The 27,348-nt window shown below is 52.5% G+C and overlaps 2 protein-coding genes across 6 annotated transcripts in view; one reads left to right on the forward strand and one right to left on the reverse strand.

The window, feature by feature from the left end:
- LOC116819424 (uncharacterized) overlaps positions 1-12,016 on the forward strand; it is a 51,251-nt gene extending 39,235 nt beyond the window's left edge. The window contains exons 3-7 of one of the 4 annotated variants that reach the window (XM_075071969.1): positions 4,464-5,150; positions 8,387-8,513; positions 9,119-9,235; positions 9,966-10,079; positions 10,687-12,016. In XM_075071969.1, coding sequence (XP_074928070.1) covers positions 4,464-5,150; positions 8,387-8,513; positions 9,119-9,235; positions 9,966-10,079; positions 10,687-11,771 — 2,130 coding nt within the window. In that variant the 3' untranslated portion in view covers positions 11,772-12,016. The remainder of the gene's footprint in view (positions 1-4,463; positions 5,151-8,386; positions 8,514-9,118; positions 9,236-9,965; positions 10,080-10,686) is intronic. The other 3 variants (XM_075071971.1, XM_075071970.1, XM_075071973.1) reach the window with 3 other exon arrangements.
- A 2,746-nt stretch (positions 12,017-14,762) lies between these two features.
- Positions 14,763-25,239, reverse strand: LOC116819423 (E3 ubiquitin-protein ligase TRIM7-like). Of its 2 annotated transcripts, none has more exons than XM_032771127.2 (7): positions 24,678-25,239; positions 20,568-20,654; positions 19,316-19,549; positions 17,830-17,852; positions 17,126-17,241; positions 15,944-15,976; positions 14,763-15,455 (listed from the first exon to the last, which is right to left on the reverse strand). In XM_032771127.2, exons 1-7 carry the CDS (start codon positions 25,089-25,091, stop codon positions 14,929-14,931), a joined length of 1,434 nt encoding a protein of 477 aa, XP_032627018.1. In that variant the 5' UTR covers positions 25,092-25,239; the 3' UTR covers positions 14,763-14,928. The 2 variants fall into 2 exon arrangements, with proteins under 2 accessions (XP_032627018.1, XP_032627019.1); XM_032771128.2 differs by having other exon boundaries at positions 17,126-17,238; positions 24,678-25,169.
- Positions 25,240-27,348: the final 2,109 nt, after the last annotated feature.

The following is a 27,348-nucleotide window of genomic DNA, read 5'->3' on the forward strand; positions in this document are numbered from 1 at the left end:
AGCTGCAATCCACAGTCCCATGGCTTGGAATCCGAGTATGAGGGCGGGGCCCGGGTTGACCCCCAAACCTTTCCCAATCCCTGATCAGACACAGGAGGAGCTGGACTACTCAGACTGTGGGGAAGATCACTGAGGTGAGCAAATCTGCCAAGAAGCGCAGGACCCACCAAGGTAGAGGAGGAACTTTGTCACAAGACCAACAGACGTATTGGAGCATGAGCTTTCGTGAGTGAATACCCACTTTGTCGGATGCATGTTCTCAGAGCTCGTGCAGTCCTCCCGCACTGAAAGAGCTCAGCAGAATGAATGGAGGCAAACAATGGCAGAGTCCAGGAAAGCGTTAAATGAACACAATGAGAAGAGGGAGGAGCATGCTGAGAGGAAGCAGGATGCAATGCTGAGGCTAATAGGGGAGCAAACAGACATGCTCAGGCATCTGGTGGAGCTGCAGGAAAGGCAGCAGGAGCATAGACTGCTGCTGCAGCCCCTGTATAACTACCTGCCCTCCCCAAGTTCCATATCCTCCTCACCCAGATGCCCAAGAATGTGGCAGGGAAGGCTACAGGCACCCAGCCACTCCACCCCAGAGGATTGCCCAAGAAACAGAAGGCTGGCATTCAATAAGTTTTGAACTGTAGTGTGGCAGCAATAACAATGGATGGCTTCCACCTAATGCCCCACCACAGTTATGGAATCCCATTGCAGCAAAGTCATCCACTATGGCCTGCACATTTCCCAGAGTCATTATCCTTGATAGCAGCAGCAGCTCAGTGATTGCATTGGCTACTTGGATCACAGCAGCCCTCACAGTAGATTTACCCACTCCAAATTGATTCCTGACTGACTGATAGCTGTATGGTGTTGCAAGCTTCCAGAGGGCTATTGCCATTTGTTTCTCAACTGTGAGGTCTGCTGTCACCTTGGTATTCTTGTGCTTCAGGGCAGAGGAAAGCAAGTCACAAAGTTCCATGAAAGTGCTCTTATGCGTGCACAGCCACTGGGAATCATCCCAGACCTGCAACACTATATGATCCCACCAGTCTGTGCGTGTTTTCTGGGCCCAGAATCAGCTTCCACTGCATGAACCTGCCCCACTACTACCATGATGTCCAAATTGCCAGGGCCCGTGCTTTGAGAGAAATCTGTGTCCATGTCGTCATCACTATCATTATCGCACTGTCATCGCCTCCCTGCCTGCTTTTGCAGATTCTAGTGCTGTATACACTGCAGGATAATGCACAAGGTGTTTACAATGCTCACAACTGCAGCGGTGAGCTGAGCGGGCTCTATGCTTGCCATAGTATGGCGTCTGAAGGAAAGCAGGAAAGCAGAGTTGCAGCAGAATCGGTGGATGACGACGGATGCCACGAGAATAGATATTTATACAGAATGATGAGAGAACCTGTAAGGTGGATTCATGGCACCAGGAGAGCAGAGTTGCAGCAGAAGCAGTGGGGGGTGACAGCACCGCACACATTTCCTGAGGAAGAACACATGTACCTGGGAGCCATGACGGACAACATGGAAAAATTTGCTATCGAGGCAATAGCAGCAGAGCAGAGTTGCAGCGGAAGCGGTGTATGATGATGGTTAGCAGACCTACTGCACTGTCTGCTGCCAGCAGCACCCAGGACATAACAGCGGCGGTGTCGGTGGGCTGAGCAGGCTGCACGCTTGCTGTGGTATAACGTCTGCACGGAAAAAAGGTGTGAAATGATTGTCTGCCATTGCTTTCACGGAGGGAGGGGAGACTGATGACATGTACCCAAAACCACCTGTGACAATGTTTTTGCCCCACCAGGCATTGAGAGCTCAACCCAGAATTCCAATGGACAGCGGAGACTGCAGGAACTGTGGGATAGCTACCCACAGTGCACCACTCTGTAAGTTGATGCTAGCCACGGTAGTGAGGATGCACTCTGATGACTTAATGCACTTAGTAGGGACCTATGCAATTGACTGTATAAAATTGATTTCTAAAAATCGACTTCTATAACATCGACCTAATTTTGTAGTGTAGACATACCCTAAGAGCTTGTCTACATGAGTTATTCTGGAATAACTATTCCCAATTTAACTTCCTGTGTGGATGTTCTGATTCTGGGATAAGAGTGCTTCATTCCAAATTAGTTTAATCCACTTAAATAGCTAAATCCACAAGTATACAGCGGAAGTATTAATGAAGGTGGCTTTCCGGCCTCACAAGTGGGTTACAGTAATTTGGAATAAAACACTTTTATTCTGGAATATGAACATTGACGCAGAGAATTGATCAGGTCTAGTTATTGGACTTTAAATTCATACCCTGCTTTAATCCAAATTGATTTCCCTGTGTAGACAAGCTGTATTGTGAATTGACTAAAGATGTGAAAGGCAATATATTCACATAAAGTAATACATTAAGCCCCTGTGTAGGCTACTTTCCCCCAGAAGTAAAGTGGCTGTAGTTCACTGTTGCTTAATCTTGCAATAGTGTTTTTTCATTTATTTTTCCATAGGGGTCTCATAGGATGTCCATCACCATAGTGTCTGGGTGCCTACTGGGGAAAATGGTGGCATTCATACGGAAGTTGATCTGGAGTAAATCCAGGCCTTCAGTGCAGGTTTGCTGGTGAATGTTTTCTGAGCACAGAGCGCTAGGAAAAGGTCTCAGACACGCTGGCTTGGGCTCTGATTCTGGTTCCTTTGCTTTGGAAGTTTCTTTCTCTTTTCGGGGAAGAGAAAAGGAGTCTCGGGCCGGATCCGCCCCCCCGCCCCCGGGAGGTTTCTGTCCGCATTGCTGGGGTGAGCAGGGGGGAGGTTTCCTTCGCTTTTCCCCACCAGAGGGCTCTGGGTATTGCTCAGGGAGGGGAAGCTCCTAGGGCTCTGCTCTCTCTGCTCAGCAGAGCGGGGGTTGAGCTTCCTGGGTCAGATGCAGCCGCTGCCAGCTCCATTGTGAGCGGAGCGACCTGCGCTAACCCGCTCTGCCCGCCCCAGCCCCTGAGCCGGAGCCTGCAGGTGAGGGGCGAGACCCGGGGGAAGGGCCGGGGCCGGGCAGGAAAGTGACTCTGCACCACCGGCCCCCCTCGTCCGAGCTCTGCTCCGGGGGGGTGGAATCTGCGAGTCCCAAAGCTGCTGCCGCTGGCCTTCGCCTGACCCCCACTCCGGCTCTGCTCCTGAGCGCCTGCAGGGAAACCGAAGAGCCCAGGCCCCTCCCGGGTGAGGCGAAACGCCCGGGCCGGGCCAGGGACGGATCTCCCAGCCCTAAGGGGAGGGGGCGGGAGGGAGACAGGGGCAAGCAGGAGCGAATCAGTGGGGAGGGTATGGTCCCGACTCCCAGCCCTGCCCAGACCCATTCCCTGCATACACCCGGGGAGAATTAGCTTCCCTATACGCTTATTGCCTCTGGCGACGGACAGAGCGGAGCCGGCGTAGCAGGAGTAGAAGCCAGTTCCTGCCTCCATCTCTGCCTGGTGCCCGCGCTGCTGTGGGAATGCGCTGCCCTGGGGACCAGTGTCGGGTGATCCCCCCGAGCGGCTCCTTTGGTTCTGCTCCTTCTCTGGGGTTTGGGTCAGACTGTGGGTAGAAATGCGCTGAATTCCTGAGGAGAGGCGGGTCTATCGTAAAAAAAATGAGGTACAGAGTCAGGGTTATTTTTGTCCGGGTCCAAATTCTTCAATCAAGGTCAACTCCAGAGAAGAACAATAGAACTAAAATAGCAAACACTAACAATCAATCACATAAAAAAGATGTTGGTCCCTTCAAAAGCATTGGAGGCTGGGTCTGGCCAGCCGGCCGTGTATTGACTCCCTGTCTAGGTGCCATCGTCTGAGGGAAGGAGTCAGAAGGGAACGGGGCGTGAAATTGGTGCCTAAGGCCTTTTTGAAACTCCCTTCTTGCCCTCAGGCTGCAGAGATCTCTCTGGTTTGAGAAGGCTGCTGTGGAACACACTCAGTCAGGGTTTCTGGAATATACGGAGGGCGATGGCAGAAAACGCAGGGGGGTGAAGAAGATGGGGTGAGCGGCAGCAGGGGACAAGACCTGTGGCGGGACTTGCAGATCTGGACCTGGTTTATAGGAGCCCATGGAGTGAAACTAGCCTGGGTGCCATGAGATTCCCCCCCCCCCCCCCCCCCGACCAAGAATAGGTGCTTTTATTTTTCCCAGTGAGTGCTCCTCCCGGGCTCTGCCCTACCCAAGAGCCCCACACACACACACACACTGCCCACTCCTCAAGGCCCGGGCCTGCTGCTCTCTGCCCTTGCCCAAGCCCCTCCCTCAGCCTCCAAAAAGCTGGTGGATGCTGAGCACCCACTATTTTTTTTTCCATGGGTCAGCTATGCTTATGAGTCTTGCTATGGAGGCTACCATGCTCCCTGCCCCACCTCCCTAGACTGGATAAGGCGACAGCCCCATCAGCTCGGCTGCAGTGACAGACTTGGTGTGGAGCTGGTCCAAGTTTTTCAACCCCAGCGTTTTCCCAGCAGGACCAGGCGCAATGGGCGATCGCCATGGCTGGGATGTGGGGCGAACCCCGTGCCCTGGGGGAAGGACATTGTGAGATCCCAGTCCAGCATCCCAAGAGAGAGGAGAGCGAGGCTGAGGAGCAGAGCCCTGGCTGGCCCTTGTCCCCGTGGACGCCATCCCAGTCCTGGCTGGGATGCTCGGAGGGGGAAGATTCTCCATTGAGGACGGCGCAGACACCACCCTGGTCTTGGGAAGGGGTAAACATTGCTGGCCTTGAGCAAACGGTGCCGTCCCGTGACTTGCCTCATGGGGACGAGGTTCCTTCGTTCCCCCGGGAGGCATCTGAGACCTGCGATTCCATGGGGACAGGTTCCACCAGGGACCGTGCCGAGGGCAGAGCAGCCGTTTCAGAGCAGGCCAGCGAGGAAGCCCATCGGTTGCAGTTCCGGTCAGGCGCTGCCCAGCCCGGAGAAGCTCCCCGGGAGATGCTAGCCCGGCTCAGCCAGGCTGCTCGGCTCTGGCTACGGCCCGGGGAGCGCACCAAGGAGCAGATTGTGGACGTCGTCGTGCGGGAGCAATTCCTGGGGGTGCTGCGGGCAGATGTGCGGGCCTGGGTGACGGCGAGGAAGCCCCGCAGCAGCGAGGAGGCGGCTGCGCTGGCTGAAGCCTGCCTGGGGCAAGGGGAGTCGACCCAGCCTGCTCAGGTAGCTGATACAGCGCGAGGTGGGGAAATTGTGAGGGAGCAGAGCCAGACATGAGGCTGAGAAGGGATGATGGGAGAGACAGATCTGATGGGAAATCAAAGGATAAAATGTCATCCCCTCTATGCCCCCCCCCCGGATATGATGCTGTGGGGCAGGGGTGCTGGAATAGGGGGAACCGAGGAGCCATCGCCCATCCACTTTTTGCCATGGGCCCCACCCCTGCCCTTCTTTTTCCCCCCGAGGCCCTGCTCCGCAGCCAGGCTGGCAGCTGGAGCCCAGGGCAGGTGGAGGGTCTGCGGCCCCTCACGACTGCCCGCACATCTCTTACCATGGCCAGGCTGCGGCTCTAAGGCCCTGACCGGAACTGGGTTGGGCTAAGAGCCATGTGTGCAGCTGTGGGCAACTGTGGGCCCTGCACCTGCCCTGGGCGGGGACATGGGCCAGGGCCTGCTCTTGAGCTTCCCCCATCCCGGGTAGGTGGAGGGTCCGCAGCTCCCCTGAGCTGTCAGGGCTCCCCGACTGATCTCCAGCTGCTGGCCTGGCTGGGAGATGGGGCCTTAGGGGAAAAGGCGAGGCCATACAGGGCCCCACCTCTCCCTCCTGGCCCCCTCTCCCACCCATCGTTGTTGAACAAGGTCCCACAGATGAGAGGAAGGGTCTTCGTATGGAAACATCCCATCTGAGACCTGGGCTGGGCCAGCAATATCCTAGTCCAGTAAGTCTCACTGTGTGCCCTTTGTGAGGGGTTGTGGCAAGTGCATGCACGTTGTCAGCAGCAGTGGTATAGTTATTGTTTACTTTGTGAATTGCTGATATCCCTAGGGACTCCTGCCATATTGCGCTGAATAGGGTGAAAACCTAGAACCAAGAGACAGCGCCTGCCCCAAAATACTCAAAGTCTTAAGATGAGGCAACAGCTGCATAGAACAGCGTAATGGGGAGGTGATGGCGGCTAGCATAATAAAGTTTCACAGGCAGTGCCTCCCCGGAGTCAGGGGCAGTATGGAGCACAGAGTGAAGGTGCTTGCTGGTAAAACATTGGCATGAGCAGCACGCCAAAGATAGACTCCTGTATTTTAAGGCCAGAAGGAACCATTAGGATCATCCTCTAGTCTTATCCCCTGCATAACCCAGACTAGAGAATCCCACCCCAGGAGGACTTCATAGAACCCAGCAGCTTGTGGTTCAGCTAGAGTCCATCTTTTACAAAGTGACATCTGCTCTGGAACACAGGAGCGGCCTCTCTGGGTCAGACCAAAGGTCCATCTAGTCCAGTGGCCCATGCCAGGTTTAAAGGGTTTCAAGTGATGGTTTATTGCCCTCACACTTCAATTTGTCCCTTATTTCCAGTTTTGTTGCAGTGTGAAATGAGCAAATAACCTGGCGAAAGCTGGTGGAAGATTTTGTGTCAGGGTGTTGGGTCATTTTCCAGTGTGAAATGCCTTTTTTTGACAGAAACATTTGTGAATATTTTTTTCATTTTGGTCCTTTTTTTGTTTGTTTAAGAAAATTTTGGTTTAGTTTCATTGAGAAGCCTTCTCCCCCCACACCCCCTGCCTTTTTATTACCTTAATCTTTTTTCCAGTGGGGGAAGGAGCTTTTAAAACTGACAGAAAAGTGGGGATTTTTCCACAGAAAGGAAACAATTTTTTTTTAAAAAAAACCCAACCCCCCAGAAAAAGGTTAAAAAGGAAAATGTCACAGAAAATGAAACATTTCCATTTCTTTTGATTTTTTTTTTTCACCAAATAGACATACCCTCTTCAAACCTTCTGTATAATACTAACTGAACCAGTTGTCTTTAAAAAGAAACATGCTGGGTTTTCTAAATCTGTTTCCCTTTGGGCAAGTTCAGTTCTTCAGATCTAGATCTGAACTCCACCACTCGAGTCTCAAGCTACTGTAAAGCAGTGGTTCTCAACCAGAAGTACGTGTACCCCTGAGGATACACAAAGGTTCTCCAAGCAGTACATCAACTCATCTAGGTATTTGCCTAGTTTTACAACAGGCTACATAAAGAGCACTAGCAAAGTCAGTACAAACTAAGATTTCATATCGACAATGACTTGTGTACAGAGCAGTATAAACTATACACCGAAATGTAAGTGGAATATAAATATTGTAATTGATTTATTTTATAATTAGATGGTAAAAATGAGAGTGTCAGCAATTTATCCATAATAGTGGCTGTGACGCTTTTGTATTTTTGTGTCTGATTTTGTAAGCAAGTTGTTTTTAAGTGAGGCGAAACTTGGGGATACGCAGGACAAATCAGACTCCTGAAAGGGGTACAGTCATCTGGAAAGGTTGGGAGTCATTGCTGTAAAGCAAAGAACGTGGCTGTTCATTGTTATATTTCAGGCAGAGCTTGTGGGAAGAGGGGGTGGCAAGATTCTTAAAAATAAACTAGCAAAACATGCATAAAACAGCACGACAGGGTGACACAGTCCCCTAGGGAATGGAAGGAACCAAAGAGAGAAATTAACCTTGTGGACTGAGCCAGATGCTGAAGGTTCAGGTTTCATTGGGCTGGGTGAGAATAAAGAGCAGGAGGGCTCCATCTCGCACCGTTGGAGCCTGCACTGGAGGAATTCCAGCTAAGGAGCTTCCTTAGATTTGCTGGGTTGGTCCCTGTGAATGCAGTGAGAAGCACCTCAGTTTCACATACGAACGAGTGACCCTCATCCTGGGACACTGAAGGTGCATTAGGTAGCAGAGGCATAGACGCCAACTCTGTGGGTGCTCCAGCGCTTAAGCACCCATGGAAAAGAACTGGGGGTTCTCAGCACCCACCAGCCACAGCTGTTGGGCGGGCGGGGGTTGGCTGCTGATCAGCTGTTTAGCAGGGCCCTGGGCTTAGGGGAGGATGGAGAGGAGCCAGCAGCTGCGGGAAAGGAACTGAGAGGAGCAAGCAAAAAGCAGGTGGGGCAGTTGTGGGAGGGGGCAGGAAGAAGCAGAGTGAGGGGCCTTGGGCGGAGCACTCACTGGGAAAAATAAAATTCAGTGCCTATGAGCAGAGGAAACAGCCAGAGGCCCAAACGATGCATGGGGAGATGTTAGACCTAGCAGTGCGTGAGCCATTGAGCAGCACTTGGGAACAGTAGGGACGAGATTGCAACCTGCAGATTATGGGTATTATAAGCCTTACTGAAAGTACACAGGAAACTAGAACAGTCTGGGGCAGGTGGGATTGTGGCTGGGGAACGGGTCCTGAGTGGGGACTGTGGTTGTTTCAGGGGGCGGTGACCTTCGAGGAGGTGGCTGTGTATTTCACGGAGGAGGAGTGGGCTGTGCTGGACCCCGGTCAGAGAGCCCTCTACAGGGACGTCATGCAGGAGAATTACGAGAGTGTGACCTTGTTGGGTAAGGGATTCCTTGTTCCCTTGGGTATTACAAGCTTTCTCTCCACAAATATCACGTTCAGTGCTTAACCCTTCAGAGTGACGCTTCACTATTAATTTCTTTCACTCTTTAACTTACCGCCCCCATTGTTTGGGTGGAAAAGGACAGGTGGGAGAAAGTAGAACTCTGGCAGAAGATGGCAATTCCACACAATTTCTAAACTAAAGATGTTTTTTTATTTCTGTTCTTCCTCCCAAAAAAGACTTACCAATTCAAAATACTTTCTAAAAATGGAATTGAAAGCTAAACTGTTTTGCAAATGAAATAATTTTCAACCAAATCTCATTTTCTGAAGAGAAGGCTTGTGTTGAAAGTTTCATTCCCCGCTACAGCTCGGAAGCTGGCCTAAGTGGTTTGATATTAGTGCTGTGCCTGGGTCACCTGCTGTGTGCAGACGGAGCATCTTCTCATGTCCGGCTCTTCCGAAGGGTCTCCCATGTCCATCTTCTGATGCCACATCCCCACAGCGTAGGGGAGGGCCATGCTATGTCATGGAACTTACTTTGTAACAAACATTCCACAAACCATTCATTCACCCCCATCCCACCATGTTCTTCCCCTCTCAGCAGGATTTCTCATTCCCAAACCCGACGTGATCTCCCGGCTGGAGCAAGGGGAAGAGCCGTGGGTCTCAGATCCCCAGGGCTCCGAGGAAAGGGGGAGCCTGAGCAGTGCCTGCATAGGTGAGGAATTAATGAAACTAACACACCGCACTAGCCAATGAAAGGAACAGCTGGGAATCCTCCAAATGCCTCGTGTGCTCCCCCAGTTCTGCCTCATCCCACACAGGTCACGATTGTCCCCAGTAGGAGTCAGACCCTCATGGCAGATGTCACTCCAGGCTTCCAACCCACCCTGACAGTAGCTCGCACCCCACTGTCCTCCCTTGTCCTTGAGTGTTCAGATGGGTGTGAAGGCAGGATGGGACTCCTCGTTTCTGTTCTTTGGGGAAGGGATTGTGTGGATTTGGTTCCTGATTTCACAAGCTCATTGATGGCTTCATTCCACAAAATGTGCTTTGCTGACCCATAAGACCCTTGAACTGGTGCATTGGATGATATCCCCAACTCCTTCCCATCCCTTACTGCGCTGAATCCCACTGGTCCCAGTGACTCTCTATCGCCGGGCCCCTCTCCGTCAGTAAGAAGTCGATCCAAGATGGACTTTCTAGGACATGAAGTTGGTTTCCATACGCTACAGGAACTGTTTTGCTGATGAGTGTCTGGCTCTCTGTGTTTCCAGCAGAGAGGTTTCCACCTGTAGCAGAATGTGCAGAGATTTTGAGCAGTTGGGGAGCTGGCCCTGGGATTTTACTGCTTTAAAATGAACTGGGGTTAAAAATCATGGAACGCTCTTTGTAAGAAATATTCCATGAATTCCCGTCATCTCACTCACTCTCTTTCCCTTGCGCAGGATTTCCGGTTTCCAAGCCTGATGTGATTTCCCCGTTGAAAGGGGAGGGCGAGCCATGGCTCCCCGATCTGCATGGCTCTGAGGAGAAGACGAGCCTGCGGGGCACCTGTGCAGGTGAGGAACCCCCTCTACTGACGCACACCATCAGCAGGGAAAGGAATCAGCTGGCCTGCTGAGCGCCCCCCAGCCAGGTTCTACCTCCTCTCTCCCAGAGCAGGGTTATCCTCAGCTGTCATGGCAACCCTCAGCATGGCTTCCCACCCATTCCTGACTGACACCTGGCAGTAGCGTCCTTCGCCTGAGTGCCCATACATAGGCGCTGAACTCCGTGGGTGCTCAGCACCCACTTGCAGGCCCTGCCAATCAGCTCCTCCCCTCAGCTGGTCAGGGCAGGCCGGAGGCACCGGGGGGGAGGAGCGAGGATGGGGCGGGCTCAGGGAAGGGGGTGAGGCCTGGCATGGTGCACCCTGCTCCCCCACCAATTAGAAAGTCAGCGCCTCTGTGCCCACCCCTTCCTGACAGCCGGCAGTAGCTTCCTTTGCCCTTAAATCTTCAGATGGGGTGGAGGCAGAATTGGTCCCCTCCTCTCTGTCCTCTGGGGAAAAGTTTGGGCAGGATCTTTATTCTTTTTTCCATCTCCCCAGCTGTTACTGTGGTTTGTTTTCCCCCCTACACATTCCCTTCTCTGAGGTTTCCTGTCTGAATTCTCTCTCTGTCCCAGCAGGTGAGGGTCCAGCCTGTGAAAATGCTCAGGACCAGGGTCCCCAGCAAGTGGAGCCGCGCAGGACGCTGTCCGTGAAATCCGAAGGGAACGCTTCCTGGATGCCGACGCAGGGGGAGCCACACCTGACATCATCAATGAAACGCGAAGGGGGTTGTGAGCAGGAAGACGTATGTGCGAGCTGGGGTGGGTTGGAAGGGCAGGAGGGAGCCCAGCCCACTTCCCCCGGGGGAGGCAGCATGGGCCACAGATATGTCCAGGTCCTGCTGAGCCTCCAGCCGGAGCAGCAGCAGCAGCGGCCGTGCCCCGAGTGCGGGAAGATCTTCGTTGACAGTGCTCACCTCCTGCGCCACCAGCGGCTGCACGCCCTGGAGAAACCCTTCCCCTGCCCTGACTGCTGGCGGGGCTTTCTGCGGCGCTGCGACCTGTCCGTCCACCGGCGCTCCCACACCGGGGAGATCCCCTTCCCCTGCCCTGACTGCGGGGAAGGGTTCCTGCGCCGCTGCGACTTGGCCGCCCACCGCAAGAGCCACATGGGGGAGTGGCCCCACCAGTGCCCCAAGTGCGGGCGGCGCTTCCGCAAGCGCTCTGTCCTGGTCAACCACCAACGCACCCACCTGCAAGACGATCGCTACAAGTGCCCTGACTGCGGCCAGGGCTTCAAGTGGCCCAGCCAGCTGGAAATGCACCGGTACAGCCACATGGAGGAGAAACGGCACACCTGCTTCAAGTGCGGGGAAAGCTTCAGCCAGCGCTCCCACCTCCTGGCCCACCAGGGCAGCCACCTCGGGGATGCCCCTTACCACTGCGCCGACTGCGGGAAGGGCTTTGCCCAGCACCCTGACCTCATCCTCCACCGGCGGAGTCACACCGGTGACCGGCCCTTCCACTGCCCCCAGTGCGGCATTGGCTTTGGCCGCAGCTCGGACCTCAGGAACCACCAGAGCATCCACGCAGGCCAGCAGCCCTACAAGTGCCCCCTGTGTGGGAAAGGCTTCCAGGAGAGGGCGCACCTGGCTGCCCATCAGAAAAGCCATGGCGGGGACGATTTCTACCTCGGCCTTGCCGCAGTTTGGATGGGGTGAGCGCCAGCCAGCATCCGGCTTACCGGTCAGGAGCCAGCAGCAGCCAGTCCTGACCTGACAGTGATGCTTTGGCTCTGCCTGGCCTAGCAACTTCCAGGCGAAGCCTTGATTGGCACAGCTGCCCACTGAGCTGCCACTGGGGAGGGGACTGTCAGCAAGCCGCCTTGTGCCCGGAAGGCCACTACTGTTTGTATTAGAGTACCATCAACGCCCCACCGTGCATCAAATAAAATTCCTGCCAGAAAGTGTGTACCAGCAGTACCCATGCTACTAGTTTGGTCCAGGAAGCCCTTGTCTCTATGGTTTAACTTTGCCATGCTAACCGTGCAGCCTGTCAGCACGCATGGTGGGGGGCGGCCTCAGCTTGAGGGGCTTGATTTATTTTTGACAGTTTCAACTCCAGGGGCTTCCTCATTTTTGAGCCAGGTAAAAGTTTCACCGAGATGGTGTAATACCTGCAGGCTGTGGAGCAGGGACTTGAAATTTGGTGGTGGTGGGTCACCCTCATGTCTGGACCCAGCTTTTTGCCACCCCTATAAAAAAAATCCACCCGAACCTGCCACAGCTATAAGCTGCCAAACAGCTCGCACATGCTCAGTAGAAGGGACTTGAAGAGTTTTGCAGCTAAATGCTGGTAAGATTCTGTCTGCACTGAGCATGTGCCAGCCTCACAGCTCTTACAGGCCAACCAGATCTCCCTCCTAAGGGCACACGCTCAGAGCAGGATGGTCCGTGTCTGCTCCCTGCAGGAGTGCCTAGCTAAGTTCCCTCTAAGCTGCATGGCCACACAGCAGCTTCTTAAGTGCCGCAGAGCAGAGAGATGCTTCTCCCCCAGCCCGGGCCTGCCACAGCCAGGGGAGAGGTGCCTCTTCCCCCCACAGCTCATGTGCTGCTGCAGGGAGAGAGAGCTGGGGAGATTCCTCTCTCCCTGCTGTAGCCCTGGGGCAGCCTGCACCTCAAACCTCTCATCTCCCCACACTCCAGTCCTGAGTCCCCTCCCACACTCTGAACCCCTTGGCCCAACCCGCTGCACATAAATTCATTCCACGCATGCGTGGGAAAAATTAGAAGGAACACTGGTGCCCACTATTATATGGCACCCCCAGGCACTCGCTTGCTCCCCACTCAGTCATGTGGCTCAGTTTATGCCCGACAGTATTGAGAAGAGGAAGCTAGATGCTCCCTTTGCTGCAGCCTTGTCTGCCCCCCATGGCCGCTGCCCTGCTAGTGGTCACACCAGTGCCAGCACTTGCCCGTGCACCTTCTGTCTGAGTCTAAGGTGGGCACAAGCAATGCTATGCCGAACCTCATCAGTGCTAGGAGTGTACATCAGCGCAGCTACGTCCCATCGCAGACAAGGCCTCGGCCAGGCGTGGACACTTACTCCACTTACCTGGCATTGAGACGGGTGGCCAGAGGATCTATCGTGTTATGCACTCAGGAAGGCACCAGATGGGGAAAGCTGGGTTCTAGCACCCTCAGTGCCCTTAAACCAGTCACGAAAGCAGCTCAGCCCAGGTTACAGCAGGACAGAGCTGCAGTCCCTCCAAAGGGACGTAGCAGTCCTCAGCCCAAGCACTGTGAATATCCATTAGTGCTGGCATTAACCACATAAATGGATTAGCCATCACACTCAGCGCACCCCTGCTGTCCTCACCTGCTGCAGTGGATGAGGGAGGCTCCTGTTTGGGGCAGCTTAGTTGCCTGCATAAGGCTGTATTGCAGGCAGGCAGCAGCGAAATACTCAACACCACAGGAGTTTTTTCTATTTGCAGTGACTTTTATTTTCCTGTGAAACAGAGCGACAGTTCAGAGACACACAGCACTGACGGGGTTACAGAGGCTAGTGTGAATGCTAGGCTGGAGTTAGATACAAGCAGATGGAAAACCTCTCTGGTTAACTTTACAGTGCTGAATCTGTGTTAAACCAGGGCAACTCTTGAAATCAATGGGGTTTAGGGCTGGAATCAGATCTAGACTGACTCCTGGAGTCTGCTCTCAATTGACACTGGAGTCACTCCAAACTGCTGTAACTTGCGTTGTGCTAGCGTAACTCAAAACCATCATCCAACCCCACTGAGCTCAATGGGAACCCTCTGGGTTCAACTATCCTTGCTTATCTCACATGCAACTCCAGAACGTGGCTTCTAGACAAGCTGGCTCCATTCACCAGTGGATCAGCAGATAATCGCAGACCCAAGCCCTTAGGTCAGCTACAGCTCATGCCCAACAAGCCTGAGTGAAACTGAGGGCCCTGGGCTTCTGGCAGCCTCAATATGACCCCAAAACACCAACGTCAAGGGCAACTCTATAACGCTCACTAGGTATTTGACAACATCTGGAAAGCAACAGAAGTGGGAAGCAGGTTTTACTCCATTACATGCTAGTGGCCAGGAGAAGTGATAACATTGTGTTATGAGATAAAGCGTCCTATTGCTAAGGCTGGGGAGGAAAAAGAGAGGGAATTGGAGCAGCTACATTTGCAAAAGGTGACCTGCAAAGTGCGAAAAAAAAAAGGCCCAGCTGATTATGCCTTCTTCCCCTATGCAGCTTGATTTACCACTGAGCTATCAGGACAATCGAGTCTGGTCTTCTCTGGCAGACTCACTGGAGGTCTCAGAGATGTGGATTAGGTGCTCAAATGAGCAGGTGGGAGTGATGAATCATTAACAAAGAGAGCTTTTCTCCCAAGGGTGTGTGGGCAACTGAGTTCATGGGGTGCTTAAAAAAAATTAACCTGCCTGAATAAAATAATTCACTTCATCTCAAGCAGGTTCTTTGGTATGGCTGCCAGGTCTCCAGTGAGCTATAGTCTTCCAGGACAGACTGGGGGGTGTTCAAAAACCACCTAAAAATCACTTAGGAGCACAAGTCTCACTGAAAGGTAATACAACTTGTGCTCCTCAGCATCTAAGCTGAGATTCCCAGCGGGCCAGAGTGTTTTCCAGGGTAGACAAGCTCTGAATTTCTAGTGTAACGAGAAGATAAAAGTTTGGGGGGGGAAGATCATTTCACGCTTTCAGGCTCTCTTTATACTTCAGAAAGCAGCAAAAAAAAAAAAAACAAAAAAACCCCAAACCCAACAACAACAAAGAACAGAGGGGCAGGACCCTCACCCTTTGCAGGTCCCCTTAAGGAGCAAACCAGGCCAGGCGTGTCAGTTGCAAAGTGTGAGGGAGGAGCCCACGTAGAAGAGCCAGAAGAAAGGGAAGATTTTCTCTGAGAAGGCGGCCGTGAAGGTGAAGATGGGGGCCATGTTATCAGCGTTGTAGAACGCCACCCACCCCCCTTCGTAGTCCAGGTAGACCCCGATCTTCCTGGGCCTCTCACAGAGGGACAAGGGAGTCTCAGGGGAGGTGAAAGCCTGGTATTGGTCCCAGTTCTTGCCCTTCCAATTCAGCCCCACCGCCCAGATCCCCTCCTCGGGTGTGAAGTCGATCTTCTCCTTCCTCCTCACCGACTCCCTGGCAGCCCCCACGGCCCAGCTGTCCCCGTCCCCCACTTCTACCTCCCAGTAGTGCCTCCCTGAGGTGAAGCCCTCGGCCCCCAGGACAGAGAAGGAGTAATCAAATCTCTTGGGGCTGGCCGGCACGTCCTGCGGGGCACTCCTCAGCCTCACGCTGCGCTTATCCTCAGACAGCACCAGATAGGGGTTTGCGGTGTCCAGGTCTAGAGTTATATCAGCTGGAGAGAGGGAGACAGGATTTAACAGCAGAGCTCATCCCTGGGGACAGCCCCTTATGCCACCAGAGCTTCCCTCTTTTAAGCTATGGCACTATCTGTGCCGCTGGACAATGGCCTGAGAGATGTAGGAAGCTTCAGGGAAAAGGGGAGGTCTCTGGGCCCAGAGACACTGCATGCTCTTACAGCTTCCAAACTGCGTTTGCCTTTGAGAAAACGGGAATTCGGGAGAGCGCACTAGAAAGCAGGGGCTCTGCTGAGGAAACGCAACAAGTATTTGTCTCATCCGATTTCGCAGCCGTCAGCATTTTGCTTCCTTATCCAAAATGGAAACAAAACACTGAAGGGAGATTTGGGCTGAATTCCCTTCAGCCATCACACCAGGGGGCGAGGCGCCAGGCCTACGCCCGCACTGTTACTGCCACGGCAGCAGGGTTAATGTCAGTTCCTGGGACACTGGAAGAAGTCAGCGGAGGGAGGCGGAGGCTTACCTGTGTCGTTCTCCAGCTCGAAGCGCAGGTTTTCTAGGGGAATGAAAGGAGAGAGAATTGAGCCCTGGTTTTCCTGGGGATGACCATCTAGAGCAGGTTGAAAAAGTGAAACAAAATCCACGAAAGCTTTCCTTCTGCCACTGAACTGGGGGTAGGGAATGGGAAATGAGCTTCTCCATTACACTGGAAGATGAAGGAGTATCCATTTGAGCACAACGCCTTAATATAATAATATCCCGTGTCTAAGGCAGTGGTTCTCAACTGGTTTATCATTGTGGGCTGCATATGCGGCTCTCTTGGCCTAGTCTACACGAGCAAGGTAAGTCGATCTAAGTTACGCAAGTTACGTAACTTAAGTCAACATAGCTTAGATCGACTTACAGCCCTGTGTTATGTGGACAGGAGACGCTCTCTCATCAACATAGCTTCCGCCTCTTGGGGAGGTGGAGCACTGAAGTTGACGGGAGAGCGCTCGGCCATCGACTTACTGCATCTCCACCGGATCCACTAGATCAACACTGCTGCATCAATCACAGTGGTGCCGATTTAAGACAAGTCCTATGTGTTACGTTGGCTACATCCACACAATATATATACTACCTGTATGGCCCTGAGGCTGTCCCGTGGACCACAATTGTGTGCCGATTGGGCCATAAGCCATCCATGAGCCATGGGTTGATAACCACTGATCTAAACTTCATTATAGACACCACTCAGAGCTAGGAAATGCCCAGTGAAGGGGAAAGTATCCTATCCTATCCCTTGCAAGACACACTGTCACCAGGTCCTCACAACACAGCTCAGAGCAGGGGCTTCCACTGCAAGGAATGAGAGACATGCTATACAGCCAGTCCTTCCAACTCTTGCTATAAAACAAGCCCTCAGAGAAAGAGCAGCACGTGTGACAGAGCATATATGTGGTGGTGAGGGGGGTCGTTGGAGGAGACATGAAGTGATTTTGAGGACCACATGCTGCAACCTTAACCATGGGGTTGCTGCTGCTTTAGCCGGACAGTGGCTTTTAAAATTACAGGGTGGCAAGACAGAGGCCACTGGCACAGCCACAGGTAAGACTGACCGATGCAAGTTAGGCACTGAGAGACCAGGTAAGCTACTGACGTAACAGCCCTCCCTAATATTACAGCAGCTATGAGCAGCGAAGACACAGATGCTTCCAGTCACCTTTGAACTCCAGCAGGACTTCCTTCAGGACAGCGCTTTTCTGAGAGAAACTCCTGAGTCTTTTTTCCAGCTCCGCAAATGCAGGCTCCGGCTTCTGAAACGTCCAGTTCTCGCTGCTGGAGAGAGAGGAGGAGGAAGGGTTAGAAACAGGCTCTAGGCCTGGCCCCAGAAAACTTGGGAGCTCTCAGACCAGTTTGGATCCGAGCTTTGCAAGACAATTCTGGTTGTTGTGAGTCATGTGACTACAACCCCATGCTCCGAATAGACTGGAACAGGACTTGGGGGGGGGCAGGAATGGAGACCCATTTGGGAGCTCTCTGGATTCCCACTAGCCCCAGTTCTCTCGCACTGGGCTACTTTAGTAACAAGGGGCACTAATCCCAGGGTTATGTGGAAAGAAAGGAGACGGAGACCCACAGTGGGTGTATCTCACATAAAACACTAGGCCCATAGACAGCGCAGGTCTCCAGCTGGGATAGAACCTGGGCTCTCTAACACCAAAAGACAAAGCCTCTACCACAGAAGCTAAAGGAGTAATCCCACTGGCTGTCACGTAGCAGCTAGCCCCTCCTGTCCTTGCTATGGCAGCTGCTAGCGGGATACATGATCACACACCAGCGTGTCACACTCCATGGCTGCATATTCAGTGCCGTTTCCAAGCCGAGCTGAGCGTCAAGGGGAGGGAGATGGAGCCCAGGACTTACCCGATCCTGCTGCCGCCACCACCCTACGGAGGAGGAGAAAGAAGAGGAAGTCAGTGAATGTGTCCCGGACTGAGAAGGCCTCTTGGTCCTGCAGGGGAGCACTGGAGTCTGACACACAGGCTCCCGCTCAGAAAGCAACTGCTACTTTCACCTTCCAGCTGGGATGTTTGCTCTCAGCAGCCTCAGGAATGGTCAGCTGTGAAGTGGCCATGGGGGAAAGCATCTTCTCATACACTTTACAAGAAAAGATTTTCTGCCTTGGTAGCGAGAACCCCATCCCCCCAAGTCTCCCCATCCTGCTAAACAGGGAGCTCAAGTGGTGTGGAAGGATGAGGTTGGGGTAGGGGGAGGAGGGGGGCCTTACAGTGCTGGACTCCTGGCTCCAACTCTTTGTCCTGCCACTGGCTTGTTGGGAAAGTCAGTCCTTTCCTGCCTCAGTTTCCCTATCTGTAGAGCAAGACTGGTACTGCCCTTCTAGCTTTGAAGCTAAACTTATCTATGTTTGCAGAGGGATTCCAGATGACAGAGGAAGGTGTTCAATGGGCACGTTTACACTACAGCAGCCCAGCTCTGGCACTGCAGCAAAAGCACTGTAGCATAGACACTTCCTACATCAACGGAAAGCGTCCTCCTGTCGCTGCAGGTGATCCACCTCCCTGCGAGATGGTAGCTAAATTGATAGGAGAATTCGTCCATCCACCCAGCTGCATCTATAGTGGGGATTGGGTTGACTAACTACATCACATAGGGTGCGAAGTTTTTCACAGCCCTGAGCAATGTAGCTAGGTTGATCTATTTTTTAGGTGCAGACCAGACCTGTGTGAACATGGGCCGCATTCAGATTTGATTCACACCAGTGTCAAGCTAGATTGACTCCGAAGATTTACACCAACCAGTCCCACTCGAGAGCACAATTTGTCCCATTGAGCTATTAACATGAGCGCTGGCTGAAATTTACCCCATGATTTTTTTTATTTTTAAGTACCCAACTTTGAAACTTCATAGATGTTTTTAATGCAAGAAATCTCAACTGTTTCCTTTTTTGTAACAAACAGCTTTTGAAGCCTTTAAGTTCAAAATCCGGCCATGGAACAAAATGGACCTAAACAAATGCATTTTTTTTTTTTAAATATTCCTTACTGTGAAAATGAGATGATTTAAAAAAATACAAATTTAAAGGGGGAGGGGGCGGGAGGGTTTGACTGGCTCCCGGTAGCACCTAGATAATGTATCTGTCAATTATGTTGTGAACTCTGAATCCTGGACTCCAACAGGGAATGGATCAGAACAGACACATCCCAGTCGAGCGTTCTATTCCGAACTCTGGAAGAGGAGCTGGGTCTATAGATGGGGTATCTAGGAGTCAGAACTCCTGGATTTTAGTCCCAGCGCTGCAATCAACTTGCTTTGTTCCATGCCTCATTTTCTGCCTCCCTCTAATCAGCGAGATGGAAGATAATGATAGTAACCCTACGATATGTCTCACCTGCGGGGACTGGCTCATCGGCTGCTGCTCCGTCTCTCTTCCCTTCTCAGTAATCAGTTTATCAATGTGGGAAATTTCTTCTGAGAGTTTAGAGACACTCTCATCCCTTCTCTGAGCAATGTCTCCATCGAGCGCTTCCAGCCGGGACAGCAGGAACTGCTCCTTCTCCTCCAGGAACCCACGCAGCTCCTTACACTCAGAGAGGATCTTCTGTCTCTCAGCTTCTGTCTGTTTCTGCAATTACAGAGAAGGTAGCTCGGTAACAGATGGAAAATCATAAGAAGCCTCTCAGCATATGAGGGGACTCTTTAAAGAGAAAGGTCAGAGCAGGATCCTCAGGGTAGGATCAAGCCCTTTAGCAGTAGCTCAGTGACCTGTTACTTTTCCCTGGTCTCTGCATCTTGTGCCCCAAAATCTGAGGTTCAGTTTCTATTTTTTTTTGTCCTGACAGTGGCAAAGAAATAACTGAAAATGTGAATGATACAGTAAGGGTTACTTGCGTCTGCAAACAGCTGAAACAATCTCTCTCAGGGACATGAACTGTCACTATGTATTGAAACAGTGTTAACTCTGGAGCCTGCTGATGACAAGCTAAAAGTCATCCTTGATCAACATTTTACCGCTGACCACAATAGGTGACAAGAGAGAGGGATGATCCTACTATGAAGATATGCTCCATCCACTGCAAAGGGAATTTCATTTGGAGATTGTGGAGTGAGCAGAGTTCAGGAGAGACCAGAAGCCCTCACCTTTCCCCAGAAGCCCAGCCTTGGAGAGGGAGGTGACCTGGAGTCTGGCCAGATGACCAATTCCTCATCCAGGTGAGGATAGGGAGGGGGAAAGGGCACCGAGAAGGAACCAAAGCGAAGAGGCTATGAGAGGGGTAGCAGGGCATGCGTGCCTCCTCTGTGATGGCTTCCAGCAGTCCCGAGAACAATATGGCTGCTGAGCTCTGCAGATAGGCTGTTCTTAGAGACATCAAGGCACAACCCAGCTCCAAGCCCCACAAGCACACAATGCCAGCAGCATACGCAAGGGCATCTCCACCTTTGCTAACAGCAGGGATTTTTCTCAAAACCTTGTCCACCTGCACTTGTCCAAACTCTCTAGCCAGCCAGCCAGCCCGCCCATGTTCTCTCTCCCCACCATCACCCTCAGGGGCTACAGAGAAACAGGCTCTGCATTTGCTTCGTCACTCAGAGCACTCGGATCCCAGGCAAACCTGGGGTGGGGGACGGCTCTGGGCACATACCAGCAGCTCCTCACTTCTCTTCTCCTCATTGGCTTTGGCTTCTTCTCTGTCTTTTCTCAGACCTGCCAGATGCTCTTGCGGTGCCTCCTGGAAGAAGCAAGAAGGATCTGTGTTGGGAGGGTTTCACCACAAAGTTCCCAGACTTAGGAACCCTGGAATTGCCAGTCTGGGACAGACCAGGAGCCTATCTTCAGGCTCCAACACCAGCTTCTTCACAAGAAGGTGCGATAAACCCTGCAGCAGGGAATTATGGGCTAATCTTCTCCCAGGGAAACATTATTCTAGCTCAAAGAGACTTCGGAAGGAACACTGAAGCTTGAGTGTATATGTCCCTTCCACTGGTCTTGGATCCATAATTTGAGGAGTGACTAGTCATCCTGGGAGTCAACTTTTTTGGGGGGTGCTCAGTTTGAGAAGATTAAAGGGCCCTGATTTTCAGGAAGACTGAGTGCTTGTCCTCTGAAAAAATCATGCCATTCCAGGGTGTCCCCTGTTGGCAAAGGAGAGGCAATTCCTAATCACTCTTGGACTTGAAAATTTGGGCCTTGCACTTTTAATCCTTACTATTATAACTCAAAACAAAGGGTGGTACAAATAAAGAACAATCTACGGCAATAAGTATTCATATAAATATCCAGTCCTGTATTGACTTCTGCTCAATTATATCTTGTGGCAATGAGTTCCACTGGCTAACTGCATGTAATGTGAGTTCCTTTGATCAATTTTACAACTGGCTACCTGTCAATTTCATTGAATGTCCCCTTGTTCTGTATTGGGGAAACTCTATACACCCTGTCTCCCAATCTCCCTTCTCTACTCCATTCACTCTTTCTGACACCTATATCATCTCCCCCTCTTGTTTATCTCCTCTCTAAACTGAGCAGTCTCAGCGCTGCCAGTCCCTGCCCATTCATAAGTCTCTCCGGAGCCCAGATCATGCTCTTTGCCCATCTGTAAACCCCTTCTGTTACTGCTTTATCCTTGACCAGAACTGAATACAGTGTCCCAGGTGAGGGCATCTCACTGATTTATAGAACGTTGTTAAAATATCAACCTTGTTATTCTTTATCCTTTATATAGACCAACAAATCCAGGTACAAATTCTGCCGAAAACACATACTAGGAGCCATTGGGACTGCTCACTCGCATGTCTGAGGGGAAGATTTAGCCCTCCCTGGGACTGTGTTTCTTAGCTACACTTCATGCTCAACCATGCAGATGTGAGGAGAGGGAGCAGCAATAGGACAAATGGAGCTTCAATGAGGAGGAAGATGGACAAAAAAACCCAGGCACAATTGGAAGTAGAGGAGCCCTCTTCCTTTTGCCTCCCGGACAAAAATTCCATCATGGCATACCAAGAAAATCTATCCTGCCCCAAACAACCAAGTCCCAGCTCCTCCAAACTACCTTAAAAACCTAGTCCAAATCCACGCATCCCTTAAAACCCCAGCTCTGAACATCCGCAGACACAGCAGCAAAAACACTGCCCCAAAATCTCCCAGCCCTTACTGACATAGCCAAAGTCATTCCAACACGACGCTCAACCCGATCCCCCCAGCTCAGAACACCCCTACATCTGGCTCCGCTCCTCCAGCAACTGGACCCAAACATTGCCCCCCTTCCCTCAAACCACTAGACAGAGAATCATAGCAATGTAGGGCTGGCAAGGACCTCAAGAATTCATGTCACACCCCCCCCAGCCCCCACCCATGCGCTAAGGCAGGACCAAGTAAATCTAGACCATCCCTGACAGGTGCTGTCCAAGGGGGGAGGGGAGGGATTTCAAAACTTCCTTTGGGAAGCTTATTCCAGAGTTTAACTACCCTGAATTAAAAAGTTTTTCCTAATATCTAACTGAAGTCTCCCTTGCTGCAGATTAAGCCCACTGCTTCTTGTCCTGCCTTCTGTGGACATGGAGAACAAATGATCACTGCCGTCTTTATAACAGCCTTTAACAGAACTGAACACTTATTAGGTTTTCCCCCCACTCTTCTTTTCCCAAGACAACACGTCCAGATTTTTAACCTTTCCTCTCAGGTCAGGTTTTCTAAATCTTTTCTCTAACCTTCCCCTCCCCACCTTAAATCCCCAGCTCCAGAGATCCCCTCAAATTCTCATAAATATCTGCTTCAAATCCAGGCTCTGGGGCTAGCATTTAGGTCTCACCCTGCATTAGGAACCTGTCTCAGTTACAAAGGCCTGCAACAAATTTGATTGTGTTTGTTTTATGCCACTGTCTGCACTGCAAGGACGGGGGGCGGCACGGCAGTTAAAATATGAATAATGTTAAGTCACAAGTTTTCTAAGGCCAGAAAGAACCTTTCTGATGATCCAAACTGGCCGCTGGCATAAACACGTGCCAGAGAATTGCTACGTCAAGCCCAGGGCTTCTTGGCTGAGGTAGAGCAACTCTTTTGAGAAGAAGCATTCAGTCTTGATTTACAAATCGCAATTAAAATGACAGCACCAGGTTAGTACATACAGGAACATAAGAATGGCCAGACTGGGTCAGATCAAATGTCCATCTAGCCCAGTATCCTGTCTTCCGACAGTGGCCAATGCCAGGTGCCCTGGAGGGAATGAACAGAACAGATAATCATCAAGTGATCCATCCCCTGTCGCCCATTCCCAGCTTCTGACAAACAGAGGCTAGGGACACCGTCCATGCCCATCCTGGCTAATAAGTTCATGGAGGATAGGTCCCATCAATCGTTATCTAGCTTCTTTTTTAACCCTTCTGTAGTCTTGGGAAAGGGTTCCACAGTTTGTGCGTTGTGTGAAGAAATACTTCCTTTTGTTTGTTTTAAACCTGCTGCCTATTAATTTCATTTGGTGACCCCTAGTTCTTGTGTTATGAGAAGGAGTAAATAACACTTCCTCCTTTACTTTCTCCACGCACGATTTTAAGACCTCTATCATATGCACCCATAGTTGTCTCTTTTCCAAGCTCAAAAGTCCCAATCTGATTAATCTCTCCTCCTATGGAAGCTGTCCATACCCCTAATCATTTTTGTTGCCCTTCTCTTTACCTTTTCCAATTCCAATATAATTTTTTTGAGATGTGGCGACCACATCTGCATGCAGTATTCAAGATGCGGGCGTGCCATGGATTTATAAAGAGGCAATAGAATATCTGCTGTTTTATCATCTATCCCTTTCTTAATGATTCCCAACATTCTGTTAGCTTTTTTGACTGTCGCTGCACATTTTAGTGGATGTTCTCAGAGAACTACCCACGACTCCAAGATCAGGAGATCCAAAGAAAGCTGAGGAAGGAAGGAAAATAATCAGAACAGCCTTTTTCCTTCAGCCAGAGACAGGACTGACGTGCTTCCTTAACACCCGATTTAGATTTCTCCTTAATACAGGATTACCTTGCAGAAGATAAAACTCACCCTGGCATGTGCAAGCCACCCACAAGGCACTTCTCCCAAGCAAAGCCACACCCCACAACTTTGCCCCTATAGGGCTGCCAATTTTGCTGGGATGTATTCCTGGAAATATTCCTGGAGGTTTCATTGCATGCCAGAATCTTGAATGAAAGATTCACCTTTAATTCCTGGAGACTCCAGGACCATGCCGGAGGGTTAGCAACCCTAGAAACACACCAGCTCAGCGGAGCTGGAACAACTTGTATAGTGGGAAGTGCTGAGAGCCACTGAACCAAACTGTAAACCCAGTGCGCCAGCAATTCCCAACCAGGGGTCCGGGACCCCTGGGGGGCCACAGCAGTTTTCAGGGGGTCCACCAAGCAGGGCTGGCATTAGATTCCCTGGGGCCAGGAAAGAACGACGAAGCCCAGGGCCCTGAGCCCCGCCACCAGGGGCTGATGCTGAAGCCTGAGCAACCCAGCTTTGTGGGGCCCTCCCCGTGGCAAGGGGCCTCCAGCAACCGCCCTGCTTGCTACCCCCTAACGCCTACCCTAGCCTTTATATGCAGAAAAAGAGTTGCTGGGACACAGGTAGACCAAGGGGTTTTTATAGCATGTTGGAGGGGACCTCGGAAAGGAAACGGCTGAGAACCCGGGCTGTATAGGATGGACACCGCTTCAAGCCGGGGATACGGACACACCCCTAGTTCCAGCACCGGCGCAACAGCGCCTTCTCCTACCTTACAGCCCCGCGCGGCCTCCTCTATGGGCACCACCCGGTGGGCTCGATGGTCCCAGGACAGGTGGCAAACCAGGCAGACGGGCTTCTGGTCCTCCTGGCAGAAGAGCTTCAGGGCTTCCCCGTGGCGCTCGCACACCCCGGGCCCGGCCGGCGCCTGCGCCCCGAAGCGCTTGACGATCTCCACGATGTTGGCCAGCTGCCGGTTGGGCCGGAAGAGGCGCTGGGGCACCGGCTCCCGGCACTGGGGGCAGCACAGGCTGCGCTCCGATTCCTCCCAGCACTTGGTGACGCAGGCGCGGCAGAAGTTGTGGCCGCAGTCCGAGACCATGACCGGCTCCCGCAGGTACTCCAGGCACACGGGGCAGGTCAGCTCGTCCTGCAGGCTGCGGGCCGGCCCGGCCGCGCCCTCCATGGCTGCGCGTGCAAACACCCAGCGGGCTGCAGGGGCCCCGCCTGCTCCTCTGCCCCGGGGCCGGGGCGCGCCGGGCAGGGCTGGCTCTGCACCGCAGCCAACGGAGGCGAGCCGGGAGCGGATCCCCCTCGCCAGGCAGGAAGCCGAGGAGAGGGGAAAGCTTGTCTGCGGCCTGCAGCGACAGATAGCACAGCGCTGTCTAGTGGCTGGCGACAGGCAGGACGCCTGGGTTCTCTCCCCGGCTCTGGGCGGGGAGTGAGCTTTAGTGGTTAGAACAGGGAGGGCTGGGAATCAGGACTCCTGGGTTCTCTCTCCTGCTCTGGGCGGGGAGTGATGTCTAGTGGTTAGAGCAGCAGGAGGCTGGGAATCAGGACTCCTGGGGTCTAGGGTAACCGAGAGCAACTGTGAAATATCAGGATGGGGGTGGGGGTAATAGGCTTCTATGTAAGAAAAAGCCTCAAATATCGGGACTGTCCCTATAAAATCGGGACATCTGGTCACCCTACCTGGGGTCAAAGGTGGAGTAGGGGTTTCTGGGGCCCTTGAGTAGAGCAAGTGGGGGCCCTTCCCCACCCCTTCTGTCTGCAGTCCCCTCCACCCAGAGAAATGGGGTTGGGGTGTGGGGCTTCCCCTGTTTCCTAGCAGGTGCACTGGGCAGGTGGAGCGGGTCGGGGTTAAATGAGTTGAAGAGGGGTTGGGAGTCAGGACTCCTTGGGTCTATTCCCAGCTGTGGAAGAGGAGAGGGGTTTACTGCTTAGAATAGGGAAGGCTGGAAGTCAGGACTCCTGGGTTCTATCCTCAGTTGTGGGAGGAAAGTGGCAGTTAGTGGTTAGAGCAGAAGGACCTGAGAGTCAGGACTCTTGAGTTCCATTCATGGCTGGGCCATTGACCCTTCTATGGCTTTTGGGCAGGTCCCAGCCCCTCTCTCAGCCTCCGTTTACCTGTCTGTACGTTTCCCATTGGGCTCCTCTCTGCCAGGTTGATTATTTCTCTGGATTTTTGGTTGGCAACTTGTTAAAAAAAAAAAAGGCAACAAATACAAAATTATTCCTCTCGAGGGAGGAATCAAAGGCCCAACAAACCCACCCCACCCATCCAGTCTGCTCTGCTGACCAGCCAGCCAGGTCCCCAATCCCCCAGGCTCCCCTACTACCACTGTCCTTCCCCTCATCAGCCACATCCCATTCCCCAATCCTCTCCTAGCCTGTCATTTGCCCCCAGCCCAGGCCTGACCCCCAACAACCCTACCTCAACCAGCCAGGCCTGCCCTCCCTCCTCCAACCCCTAGAAAGGCAAGTCTGCCCCATCTCCATGCCAACCAGATCAGCCTGCCCTGCCAGCCCCAGCCAGGCTTCTCCTAGCCTGGCTTGACTCATCCCCAGCCAGGCCTGACCCCATTCAACCAGCCCCCCAGACCTGTTCCCCCAACCTCAGTCAGCCCCAAAGCAGCCAGGCCTCCTCTTAGTCTGTCCCCAGACAGACCTGCCCTTCCCCAGCCAGCTGGACACCTGGGGTAACCCCACCAGCAACACATGGCCAGGCCTCTCTCAGTTTGGCTTGCCCCCTGCCAGGCCTGACCCTTTCCTCAGCCAGCCCCCTAGATCTATCCCCCTTGCTCAACCTTGATTGACTCAGCTCCCCATCCACCTCAGCCAATGCCCGAGGCCGGGGTACCCAAGCTGTGGCTGTTAGGGTTGTCACCTCTGAAGTATAAAAGGCCGGGATATCCAAACCACTTGGGCTGGGTCAGCTACCTCAGAAACCCCACTCTCCTCAACACACTGGGGTTGCAATCTGGTGCCCAGCAACGAATCTGTTTCCACCTACAGAGATGCAACTGGGCCAAGGCTGAGTGTTGTTGCATCCCAGCTTAGCCACTTGAAATGCTGGGAGGTGTGCTATAGGAACACCTGCACTGCATCCCCCAGCTGCTTAGGGAGGAACTGGGGGGAAAGGGAGTGGTCACATGAACCAGACAATGCCCCAAGACTCAGGAGAGCTGCCCTCGATTCCCGGCTGTGCTGCAGACTCTCAGGGCCACATAGGGAACTCGGATGCACTATTATTTATTATTATCAAAGCGCTAAGTGCCCCAGACATGGGCTAGGACCCCCTTGTGCCACACGCTGAATAAACACAGAACAAAGAGAGAATCCCTGCCCCCAAAGAGTTCACAATTTAAGTGTAACCCTTCTGCCCCTCTGAGTTGGCAGCAACAAGGGCCGGGTTCAGTATCCAGCGGTTCCGTTTCAATAAC

This window comes from Chelonoidis abingdonii, chromosome 13 (assembly GCF_003597395.2).
Source record: "Chelonoidis abingdonii isolate Lonesome George chromosome 13, CheloAbing_2.0, whole genome shotgun sequence".
NCBI lineage: Eukaryota > Metazoa > Chordata > Testudines > Testudinidae > Chelonoidis > Chelonoidis abingdonii.